The sequence below is a fragment of the Watersipora subatra genome, chromosome 10 (assembly GCF_963576615.1).
Source record: "Watersipora subatra chromosome 10, tzWatSuba1.1, whole genome shotgun sequence".
NCBI classification, from domain to species: Eukaryota; Metazoa; Bryozoa; class Gymnolaemata; order Cheilostomatida; family Watersiporidae; genus Watersipora; species Watersipora subatra.
Window position 1 is genome coordinate 26,986,563 of NC_088717.1, and position 12,267 is coordinate 26,998,829.

A 12,267-nucleotide genomic window follows, 5' to 3' on the forward strand; every position below is an offset into this window, starting at 1 on the left:
CTAGCAAACTCTTAACAAACACAGACTCAGTTGATATGTGTTACACTAGCAAACCCTTAACAAACACAGACTCAGTTGATATGTGTTACACTAGCAAACCCTTAACAAACACAGACTCAGTTGATATGTGTTACACTAGCAAACCCTTAACACACACAGACTCAGTTGATATGTGTTACACTAGCAAACCCTTAACAAACACAGACTCAGTTGATATGTGTTACACTAGCAAACCCTTAACAAACACAGACTCAGTTGATATCTTACACTAGCAAACCCTTAACAAACACAGACTCAGTTGATATGTGTTACACTAGCAAACCCTTAACAAACACAGACTCAGTTGATGTGTGTTACACTAGCAAACTCTTAACAAACACAGACTCAGTTGATATGTGTTACACTAGCAAACCCTTAACAAACACAGACTCAGTTGATGTGTGTTACACTAGCAAACCCTTAACAAACACAGACTCAGTTGATATGTGTTACACTAGCAAACCCTTAACAAACACAGACTCAGTTGATATGTGTTACACTAGCAAACTCTTAACAAACACAGACTCAGTTGATATGTGTTACACTAGCAAACCCTTAACAAACACGATATTTATTGAAGACCAAAGAGAAAACGTTAATAAAATAAATGTAGTTATTTTCGACATTAGAAGGTTACTATTCAGTTTATGACTAAGTTTATATTATGGTAGTTACACCCTACTATCAATATATTAACAACATAAAGTAGTTGCCAGTATGGTTGAACTGTTGAAGGTGCATCTAGCAAAACCGACACTCTTAATTAACATAAAGTACTTATCATCTAACATTGTAGCTTTTAATAGAATCACAATCACACCCTTACGGCGATGTGCATCGAATCCGGTGTTTAGTTGCTAGCGGAGTTACCTAGATTCCTCGTATAATTTCGCATACAAACCGATTCTTGACCGCAAATTCCTTGATTTCAGGGCTGTTTTCTGAGGGTCGGCTTATATGTGATATAGGTATATATGCGGTGATATACGGTAGGTCAACAAACTCAAACATCTGCTTATCAAAATCTAGCTATCATAAATCTTTGTTATGGTTTCTACAAATATTTATTGCAAAATGGTCTCATGGGACAAGACTTCAAAAAAAGTGAGACGTTTGACCTACATGAGCAGGTGGGTTTATCAGTGGATTGTTGTCCAGGATAAGCTCCTCCAGAGTCTCCATATTCCTGTACTCTAAGGGTATGGATTGTATTTTGTTGCAGCTGAAGTCTAGTGACTTGAGTTTCAATTTGCTGAGCTCTACAAAATAATAAAATATGTAATGAATAAAAGCAATGAGTGTAAACTAGAGTCCACCATTCAAAGGGGAGTCTACCATCTAAAGGGGGAGTCTACCACCTAAAGAGGAGTCCACCATCCAAAGGAGAGTCTACCATATAAAGGGAAATCTACCATCTAAAGGGAGAGTATACCACCTAAAGAGGAGTCTACCATATAAAGGAGAGTCTACCATCTAAAGGGGAGTCCACCATTCAAAGGAGAGTCCACCATTCAAAGGAGAGTCCACCATTCAAAGGAGAGTCTACCATTCAAGGGGAGTCTACTATCTAAAGAGAAGTCTACTATCTAAAGAGAAGTCTACCATCTAAAGAGGAGTCTACCATATAAAGGGGAGTCCACCATTCAAAGGGGTGTCTACCATTCAAAGGGAGTCTACCATCTAAAGAGAAGTCTACCATCTAAAGAGGAGTCTACCATATAAAAGGGGAGTCTACCATCTAAAGGGGAGTCCACCATTCAAAGGAGAGTCCACCATTCAAAGGAGAGTCCACCATTCAAAGGAGAGTCTACCATTCAAGGGGAGTCTACTATCTAAAGAGAAGTCTACTATCTAAAGAGAAGTCTACCATCTAAAGAGGAGTCTACCATATAAAGGGGAGTCCACCATTCAAAGGGGTGTCTACCATTCAAAGGGAGTCTACCATCTAAAGAGAAGTCTACCATCTAAAGAGGAGTCTACCATATAAAAGGGGAGTCTACCATCTAAAGGGGAGTCTACCATCTAAAGAGAAGTCTACCATCTAAAGAGGAGTCTACCATCTAAAGATGAGTCTACCATCTAAAGAGAAGTCTGCCATTTAAAGGGGAGTCTACCATATAAAGGGGAGTCTACCATATAAAGGGGAGTCTACCATATAAAGGGGAATCTATCATCTAAAGAGAAGTCTACCATCTAAAGAGGAGTCTACCATCTAAAGAGGAGTCTACCGTATAAAAGGGAATCTACCATCTAAAGGGGAGTCTACCATATAAAGGGGAGTCTACCATATAAAGGGGAGTCTACCGTCTAAAGGAAGTCTACTGAGGCCATTGGTTAGTAACAGCAATGATATAAAGCCCCCCACAAGGATAGGCGACGGCTATCATATGGTCAGGGTTTAATGATCGAGCTCTGTTGGGGTGAACCCGAACATAGCACCAGAACAAAGAAATATGCTGTATAAAGCCCCTTGTATATTTACAAATATTATGAACAATTGTGGTTATTTTACTGATCAGTTTCATCTGATCAGTAAGTTTAGTGATCAGATCTGAGTTTCATTTTGTTGTCAAAAAATATAATTGCCCAATATTGTCACCGTTATGATCAGTCAGTTGCCATTCACAAGCATTTGTGATATTAATAGTCGCCATTGTGAAATCGTCCAAATTAGGTTTTATATTTATATTTTGAGTATGAAAACTTCACTGCACAGCTTTGCCTGCTGTCCCATCTTATTGACCAGGTAAAACAATGTGACAACGATGAAAGACTTTGTCATTTTATATTAGGGGTGGCAAAATATTAATCAAAAACTAGGGAAAAAAGGACGCTGTTCAAGCGATTTCGGGTAAATTATATTTAACTTTAAGCATATATTACAACCCCTACCAATCTCAAAATTGGTAAAAATAGGTAATTTAAAATGTTTTATTTTCCATGGATCAATTTTTCTGGTTAGGTATTACCCCTACACTGTAGAAATTCAAGGTTTGCTACTGTGAACCGCGAGTTCTACTGAGTGAATGAGCTAATGACCCGATAACAGCGAGTCGTGTTTTCCAAAACCTAACAAGGCAACGCGACTGCCCCACGAGAACTGTGGTAGCCCCGAAACCCAGGCTGGCACAATCCCAACAGAGCTCGATCATAAACCCCGCCCATATGATAGCTGTCGCCTATCCTTGTGGGGGTGTTTATATCATTGGTAATAGTTACTGAATGATTGATATAAACAATGGTTTTCACTTGGTCCTTATGTAAATTTTTAACTCTCAGCAACAATTATGCTAGTTTTAAATTGGCAATTCAGCCATGTGCTCGAAATTATTAGAACTCTATCCTTTTGTTTTATTGCTCTATGAAAAGATCTATTGCCGTGGCAATTACTAAGGTCCGCTTATCATTTTCTGTAAATTCTTATAATACAAAAACAATAAGCCTTTCTAGTTTCTCCTTACAACAGGTTTATAAGGGTTTTGGCTCTGTTTCACATGACAAACATGAAAGTCATCTCACTTACAAATCCTTCACATTGTTAGCAAAGAAAAGAACTTACAAGAACACAGTTCTGTAGCCAGTTAGTAAAAATGGTAGATGACTAAAATGTGCTAGTACTTATATACAATACCAGTTGCTGGCATGTACCAATGATAGGTTACCAAATAACATTTAGGCTATGTACCCTTTAGCATCCATGTACTGGCTAGTAAGCACATCATTATAATAGAGTGATGCTACGCAGATCAATGACTGCCTGTAATCAGCCATTACTGGATGAAGAAGATATGGAACTCCATAATGACTCGCGATATTAACTTATGAGCATTTACTTGTGCTCACTAAGATGGCTGATAGTTACTGAGCACCAATGATATTAAAAGGAGAGGTTTTTGGTAGTTGGTAATGAATCGTATTTCCAATGACAACTTGTAATGGATAGTTGGCTAGTTGTCCCCACTGCCAAAGAGTTGTCATTTCACATTGACAACTTACATTGGAAAATTAACTATATGAAATTGGAGTTGTCCCCACTACCACAGAGTTGTTATTTAGCACATTTGTGTATGGTATATACAAAAGCTGTGTTAAGTCATGACCGCGGCACCATCGAAAAGAAGCTTTTATCATTTGAAACCTCAATTGAGGAAGTAGTCAATGTAACCAGAGCATAATATCTTGCTATCAAACAACTTTGATCATACTCAAGTTGGTTCGTCTGGGTGCAACCGAAGCTTCGCATTTGATTAAACAACATTTTATTAGTGGATGCATTATTTGCTGCGCGCTTTTAGGTACGATCGACCTGATTGTGATTCAAAATAGAACAACAGGAGTTGCCTCACTCTCAGACAGCATGTAGCTAAGATAATCATTTTTTGATCGTTTCTGGCGCGTGTGGCCACTCCTAATAGGATTTGGACTGAGCCGTGTACATTTTGAAGGTTTATGATCATTTGCCAAGTGGTCATTGTTTAAGTATCACAAAATGCTAACTAATGTCTGATTTCCGCTTAGTGATCGACATTTTATAGCAAGATACCAGTATGATGTTTTTTCAGCAGAAAATTAATCGGAATAATTATTCCTACAAGAAACGAGACAGAAACTAGATCTAACTTGCAAAAATATCAATTAAATGTTAGCATAAATAGAGTATTTTAAGAGTTCAACGAAAGACATATACATGATATGTAATTGCCAATAATGCAAATTTACTATGCAGCAGTGATGTTAGGACTGAGAGATTGCATTTTAAGTGTCATGTGAAAAGAATTAACTGGTGATTTAAGAATCTCCACTATTCTGGACCAATAGAATGTTCTATCGATCCAATAGTGCTTGTCCAATAAGCTTTGGATTATCACTTGAGAATATTTCTAGCGCTTCACGCGGTCGCATTCAAGTGCTACGGACTTGAAAACGGACTTGAAAACATTCTTTGTAATATGAAGCAAATATTTTTGCTTAATTCAAGAGAAACTGACAAATGATATGAAACTCATTGTCGAGCTTCAGCTTTCATCCACAAAACAATCTTCTATAATATATTAGCAATGATGATAGCAACTTTGGTAAACTTAGAAATTTTTAGCACTACAACTAGCTTTACTGTTAACATCGAGTTAAACCATAACTGCCACGTACAACTTTCATCGTATTTTCTAAGTAAATCAGAAACGCTGATGCCAATTTAGTGCTCAAAATAAACATTGATCCAATAACTTTCAAAGTCATGAAGGCTTTTTTACAGCGTTTTAATATCGGTCTCGAAAACAACACAATTGGCAAAACAAGCTCCGCCCATAAATATGTGACGCAGCCTAGCTTTTTAGGAACGGAAGTTAGGGATGTTTAGTCTGTTTTAGAATGATAGAGATGGGTGTCTTGAAACCCATTATTATCTAAATTCAGTCTTCAAAATCTTCTCAGACTCTTATGGAATGTAGATAAACTATTTAAAGTTGCTCGTAGCTTGTTACAGGATGTTTAATAAGCTGAACGGCGAGAAAAATGAGCTCAAAAAAGCGCGATTTTACCACAAGCTAGCGTTGTTATCGCGCTTTTATGAGCTCATTTTTAAATATGCAATGTTAAATCGCTTATCTACTTTTCAGAAAAGACGGAGATTATTTTGAAGGCTGAATTTAGATATTAATGGGTTTTAAGACACCCATCTCAATCATTCTAAATCGGACTAAACATTCCTAACTTCCATTCCTAAAAAGCTAGCGTACGTCACATATTTATGGGGGAGCCTGTTGTGCCGATTGAGTTCTAGACGAATATTGAAACGCTTTAAAAAAGCCTTCCTGATTTTGAAAGTTAGTGGACCAAACTTTATTTTGAGTACAAAATCGGAATCAGCGTGTCTGATTTACCTAGAAAATATGATTAAAGTTGTACGTGGCAGTTATGGTTTAACTAGTGCAAGTAAATTCTCTGAGTGTGGATAAAAATGTGTCCTAGTTTAGGGCATAGATAGCAATATACAACCATTTACTACTCATCACTCTCCAATAACGAATGTGTCTTACTCATTCTAGAAAACATGGTTATTGTTTAACTGCTCTGCTAGTGATAGCACACCTACAAACATGATATTCAACTGCTCTGCTAGTCATGGCACACCTACAAACATGATATTTAACTGCTCTGCTAGCCATGGCACACCTACAAACATGATATTTAACTGCTCTGCTAGTCATAGCACACCTACAAACATGATGAAAAACATGAGAGAAAAAATAAAGGGCAGTTTTGTACAAAAAGGAAACTGTTTTAATGCGATGCATTCTGCTGTTGTTCCATCCTTTTCCGGCAATGCAATCTTATATCGCTGGTTCCAGCTAAAGAACAAGATGTCAGTTTAATACAAAGTGAATTATTTCAATAAAAAACAGTCGTTAAAATTCGTGGCGTGTTGAAACAGAGAACATAAAGACTTATTCTCTTTATGATACTTGATGAATTCAAGTCCCTGATAGGGGTTTAACACAACAGAAGTTAGTGATATACTCATCAAATGGCCTTTACTGAATGTGATTTAGTCCTGCGTATGAGTGCCAAACCGCACTGAGCATGATATTTAGTACTTATGCTTATGTAGAACTAACCAAATGTTAACGATCTACTTTCACCACAGTACCAACGTTCATATCATTAATATGTTTATATTTAATATATTTAAATAAAGAACACATATACTGATGTAATAACCAGTGCTGGCTGTATATTGCTCAATAGTTATACATTTACGACTATTTTTATCTATGCATATTTCTATTTAATCACTGAATAAATTAATCATAATGTGTACTAATAGTTTCCAGTCCTTTTGAAAAAGGAAAAGTGGGCTCGTTTATAACATGATTCACTACAGAGACTGATATTGGTACTGATTCGTCTGGTAAATGCTCCCAATAGAACTAATGCAGCGGATTGTTGCGTGTTTAAAACCATGCGACATAGCTCGAATCTTATTGGTTAATTCTGTCAGCTGTACGTTTACTTTCTAAATTGAATTAAAAAATGAGCCGGCATTGAAATATTCTTTTTGTGATTAATGAAAATCAAAAAAATTGTTCAAATTATCTTAACTGAATAACTGCATGGGTTGACATACAATCAGCAGGCATATTATTAAAAATAGCAACAATTAACAAACCATAAGTTGCTTCTGACAGAAAATAAAAATAATTTAGATCAAAAAACTGTACTCTATAAACAAATAGTGTCATTTATATATAGACAGTAAGTAGAAAGTAGACAGAAAGAGGACGTAGGGAAGGAAGTAAAACAGGAAGTAGTGGGTACCGCGGATACGTCTAAACGTAGTATGCACATATTTCTCAATTACCTGGAGGAAGTTGTGAAAGCTGGTTCTTTCTTAGATTTAAGATCTTGAGCTGGCGTATATCAGCTATCTGTGATGGAATTGCATCAATCTGGTTGTCACTGACATCCTAGAAACAAAGAGCCACAGCCTATGCTTACATAAACACGGTAAAAAGGTAATAACTGTAGATTCTTGACTCTAGTTTGAGGAACCATGCACTTTTTTATCGGAGTGTCTTTGTATTTGAACACTAACGGTGGCCAAATAAAAAAGAGCCAGAAAAGCTCCCGATCTTCCTCAGATGCGACTTTCAAGTAAGTCTTGATTCGAGGTTGTTCACACGAAGGAGTACACTATATGAAGATAATCTCCTTTGTAATCAGCATTCCTCGAATAACTCATTGGAGCAAAATGTCAATCATAAAGAACTAGGCTATAAATTTATAGACCAAGAGCTTTGGTTAACATTTAACATCTCATTTAGTAGTTCTTTGAAACCAAGATGGCAATAATCGTAGAGCGTCATGAACACTTACTGATTAGCATACAGAATTGCAGCCTGCAACATGGTAACAGACTTCACCCGCTCAATTAACTAATGCAGCAACTGCTGAGATCTTGTGCTTTTACGTAACATGCATACGAGAGGTGTTGCATTGTCAACATAGATATCATAACATTGACTTCCAAAGTATCCCGTAAAATGGTTGTCATAACCAATTAAGCGCATGAACCAGCTAGCGGGTGGTTAGAGGATCGAAGCAACATATGAATAATATTACAAAAGTAGTGAGTTGTCTTTTCACTACAATTTAGTATATTTATAGCCCTTTTTAAGTTGCGACTACTCAAAATAAAGACATTTAATTTCAACAGACATAAAACTTGCTTTAGTTGTAGCATTATTGAAGTCATAATTGTCAATATGCAAGTCTACTACCATAAGAAAACCAAAGCCGTCCTAAGCCACTAAGCGTTAGGAAAAAAATCTCTAAGCTGTCTGAAGCATTAAGCTGTCTGAGGCTAAGAGCGGTAGGAAAAGATCGCTCGAGAATGATAGTAGCTCAAACTTTTACATCAGAAAAATCAATTTTATAAACAGACACGCTGCCAACCGCACTACTCAACAACCTTCGAATAGAAGAATAATTATGTACATACTTATTACACATGACGATCCCTCTCGGCGCATGGGACTGCCAGCGTACTAGTATATATAAAAACTTGTATGCAGATATGTATACTTGCATAGAGACATCGAGAATAAAACAACGGAGGCACTGGTCACTGCTGCTCACACTTAAATAGAAGATGCTGACAGGATATGAAATAGCTACAAAACATCTAACTTCTTTTTGTGCGCCGTCAAAAATGATCTGAAACATTGAGATGTAATTGTGCTTTGGAAAAGATTCATCAGCAAGTTACAAACTGACACGCGCGCCGCGCGTACAAGAAAAATAACCAATAGTAGCTTTGAGCAGAATAAGATGTAACAACTTTAATTAACTCAATGTCTACCGCAGGCCGGCTGGTGACACGGCTGGTGACACGGCTGGTGACACGGCTGGTGACAGGCTGGTGACAAGGGAGTACATTGATCATAGAATATTATCGTGATAATTATTATTCAAAGTATAACTAAAAATAAAAAGGATAAGCAATTTGTACCCCACTTTTACACAAAATTTGCAGCCATCAAACAAAACATATATAGCTCAAAATAAATAGCTCATTCCGGTTTCGGTGAAGGGGATGTAACTCTATGAGCTGTGCTAGCGGACTACACTTGATTGTGAGTTAATCATTTAGGGCGGTTTCCAACCACGCAGCTCATTACATGGAAAGCACAGCTCATTACATGGAAAGCACGTATGGATTGGAAGCTACCGACAATTGAATGTAATGTGCAATGTCAAAGGTAATGCATTCCAAACCATTCTGGTTGAATCTATGCTAGCCATAAAAAATACATGTCTAAAACCTTTTGAGGTTCGACAAAAGAAAACTACGGGGTGTTAGAACTCGGAAATCACCACTTTGCATGGTTCCATTGTTAACTAGAACAAAGAAAAAATCTTAGATATTTAAATGTAAATAAAAAATCAGAGGGTTCACGCAAGGCATGATAAGACAGCCTTTTAAGCCATAGCAGAAGAGAGTGACTCGCGATCCTTTAGTTGGTTCATATGTTTGTAAATAGTCATTTTTTTTATATTTCACCGTTATATACTATGATGATTGAACAATATATTATTAAAACATCCTAGTAAATAATATTAGAAATGGAAAGCAACAGTAATGCAGCCTAAATCTTCAGCCAAATCAGAAAGTGTCTCCAGCTGACGTCTAAATTGTTTTGTTGCCAGAGTTATAAGAAGCGAAACAACACTGCAGCTGCAGTGTTTCCAAATTAGAATGACAAAAACAAATACTTTCACTAATGCAATGTCACAACCTGGTTTATTGTTCATCGTCTTCATTTCCCAACATGCAATTTTCTTCCAATCTTGATTGCTTCAGCCGAAACCATTAGTAATTAGAATAGGAGAGTTAGGAACGCGCCATTAATAGCAGGTTTTCACACACGTATTATGAAAGCTTATTCCCGAGTGCATAAAAAGCGTACTGCAAAATAGAGTACTCGGATTCGAATAAAAACAATCCAAGTTTTTACTGCATACTCTCCACATTCCTTTGAGCTACTGGCATGTGTGCTTTTCAAGCATGTCTCAGTATAATAAAGGTCTCCATCATGTAGGCGCGATTGAGCAAACTTCAATTACAGCTTTTAATTACTATTAGCATAGTTTGGACTGACAAAGGTTATTTATAGACAAGAAATGGGCATTAGAGCATTATATTATATGTTAGTACACTGACAGTCCCCAAGGGCAGTGAGAGGCCATCAGGTATAATCACTACATGTGCAATTATATGTACATGTAATAGCTATGTGTGCAATTATTCTTCAATTTGGAAGGTGGTCAAGTGGTGCAGTTGGTAGCCGCTTGCTTGTAAAATGGAACATCTGAGTTCGATATTAGAGCAAGGCAATTTTTTCTAACAGCGTGGCTTCAGACAGCCGATCAAACACGGTTCTTATTATACTAAAGGGTTAGTTGTTACTGCCTGCTTTTTACTTGAACCCAATAAAAGAAGATTCAACAAACCTGAAGAGCAGCTAATTATACAGTCAAGTTGTACAGTCAAACTGTTACATTCAATGTAAGAGAGTCGACGACTATAACAAGCCAAAAACTTAACGACATCTACAGCATTAAAACATCTACAGCATTAAAACAAATGAGCTATATAAAACTACCATGTACCAAATTTTGCAGAAATTAAGCTGATAGTTATGAACAACTTTATGGTGTCGGCATACACACTCGGCATGTTTAATCGAATTTTGTTCAGGTACTGATAACGTTAGTTTAATTATATAGATTTGATAACAAATCGGTGCCTTTTTTAAGCACTATCATAATCATTTTCAATATTTTACTCTTTAGCCTCTTTAAAGGTTGACTTGCAATAAAATTCACATTACAGTTATTTGGTATCAAAAGTTCACCATGTCTTACTCTGCTGTGTTGTAGGTGTAAAATATGTGGAAAGGTGATTACAAGCTCTTAAAAGCTCAAAAACGAACAGTTAATCGCAGCCACACGAGACTGCCGTAGTTTGGATTCTCTTTCCAAAACGGCTCAAATGTGACGTAGCTGTGTTAGATGGTTTCTTTTACACTTTCATGCAACCTTATTCGTAAAAATATTTCACAAATATACTTCACGCATTTAATAAAACTATATATCGTCATTTTAATGCTGTCACTTTTAGCACTGATATCTTATAACTTACCATAAAAATTCGTTTAATTTTTTAGCCTTAACTTGAAGGAGTACATATCATTGACTAATAATCATGATGAGCTTGTTGGTCATTTGTGATAATCGAAAAGTGCTGCAGAAATTATTTGCGAAGTATTGGGTCACATGATCAGATTACGACTTGCCGATTAGACCAAACCGAAACAAAACTGAAAAGTAGCGAGCATCTATATTTGATACGGGTTCTTCGGTAAAACACGAAGTGTTTGTCATAAACTAGTGCTACGATAAGTTTTATATTGAGCTTTTTATTGCCCTTTCAATTCACGGGAGAACATCACGTGACAAGACGATAACCAAATTTCATGGCTGCATCAGAGAAATAAAGAGATTCCAATCTACAGCGGCTTTTCGTTTTTGAGCTTTTAAGAGCTTGTAATCACATTTCCACATATGTGGCACCTACAACACAACAGAGTAAGACATGGTAAATCTTTTGATGCCAAATAACTGTAATGTGAATTTTGTTGCAAGTCAACCTTTAAAATAAAACCAGTACTTGCAAATAGTGACTCTCTACACAACCCCGGCATTTTACAAGAACAGGGTTGTTATAGGGCAAGAGTTTTGTTATCATAGCATGAAATATTACAATATTCATAATGATATCAAGATGGCCTTATGCTGTTGCATTGTAAGCATGCGCACATCCACTGTCAACAGATCCTACCTGACTCAATTATATTGAACCATCATGGACCATGATCAATGCATCAACTACAGAATTTCCCTAAGTTGTGAGATGTGATTAGAATACACATACCTCAAGTGTACTACCTTATATGTACCACCTCATGTGTACCACTTCTCTAGTACAACCATATGTGTATCACCTAACGTGTATCACCTCATGTGTATCACCTAATGTGTACCACCTCATTGTGTACCACCTCATTGTGTACCACCTCACGTGTACCACCTCATGTGTACCACCTCATGTGTACCACCTCATGTGTACCACATCACGTGTACCGCCTCCCTAGTACAACCTTATGT

The 12,267-nt window shown here is 36.8% G+C and overlaps 1 protein-coding gene across 5 annotated transcripts in view; it reads right to left on the reverse strand.

Annotated features, from left to right (window-relative positions):
- The window catches only part of LOC137405898 (leucine-rich repeat and calponin homology domain-containing protein 1-like), a 61,523-nt gene that overhangs the window by 37,490 nt on the left and 11,766 nt on the right, over positions 1 to 12,267 (reverse strand). For all 5 annotated transcript variants that reach the window (XR_010979821.1, XM_068092344.1, XM_068092346.1 and 2 more), the window contains exons 4-5: positions 7,400 to 7,505; positions 1,162 to 1,298 (exon numbers count right to left, since the gene is read on the reverse strand). Coding sequence is in view for 4 of the 5 variants with exons in the window: in XM_068092344.1 (XP_067948445.1) it covers positions 1,162 to 1,298; positions 7,400 to 7,505 (243 nt within the window). In the remaining variant the exon portion in view is untranslated. The remainder of the gene's footprint in view (positions 1 to 1,161; positions 1,299 to 7,399; positions 7,506 to 12,267) is intronic.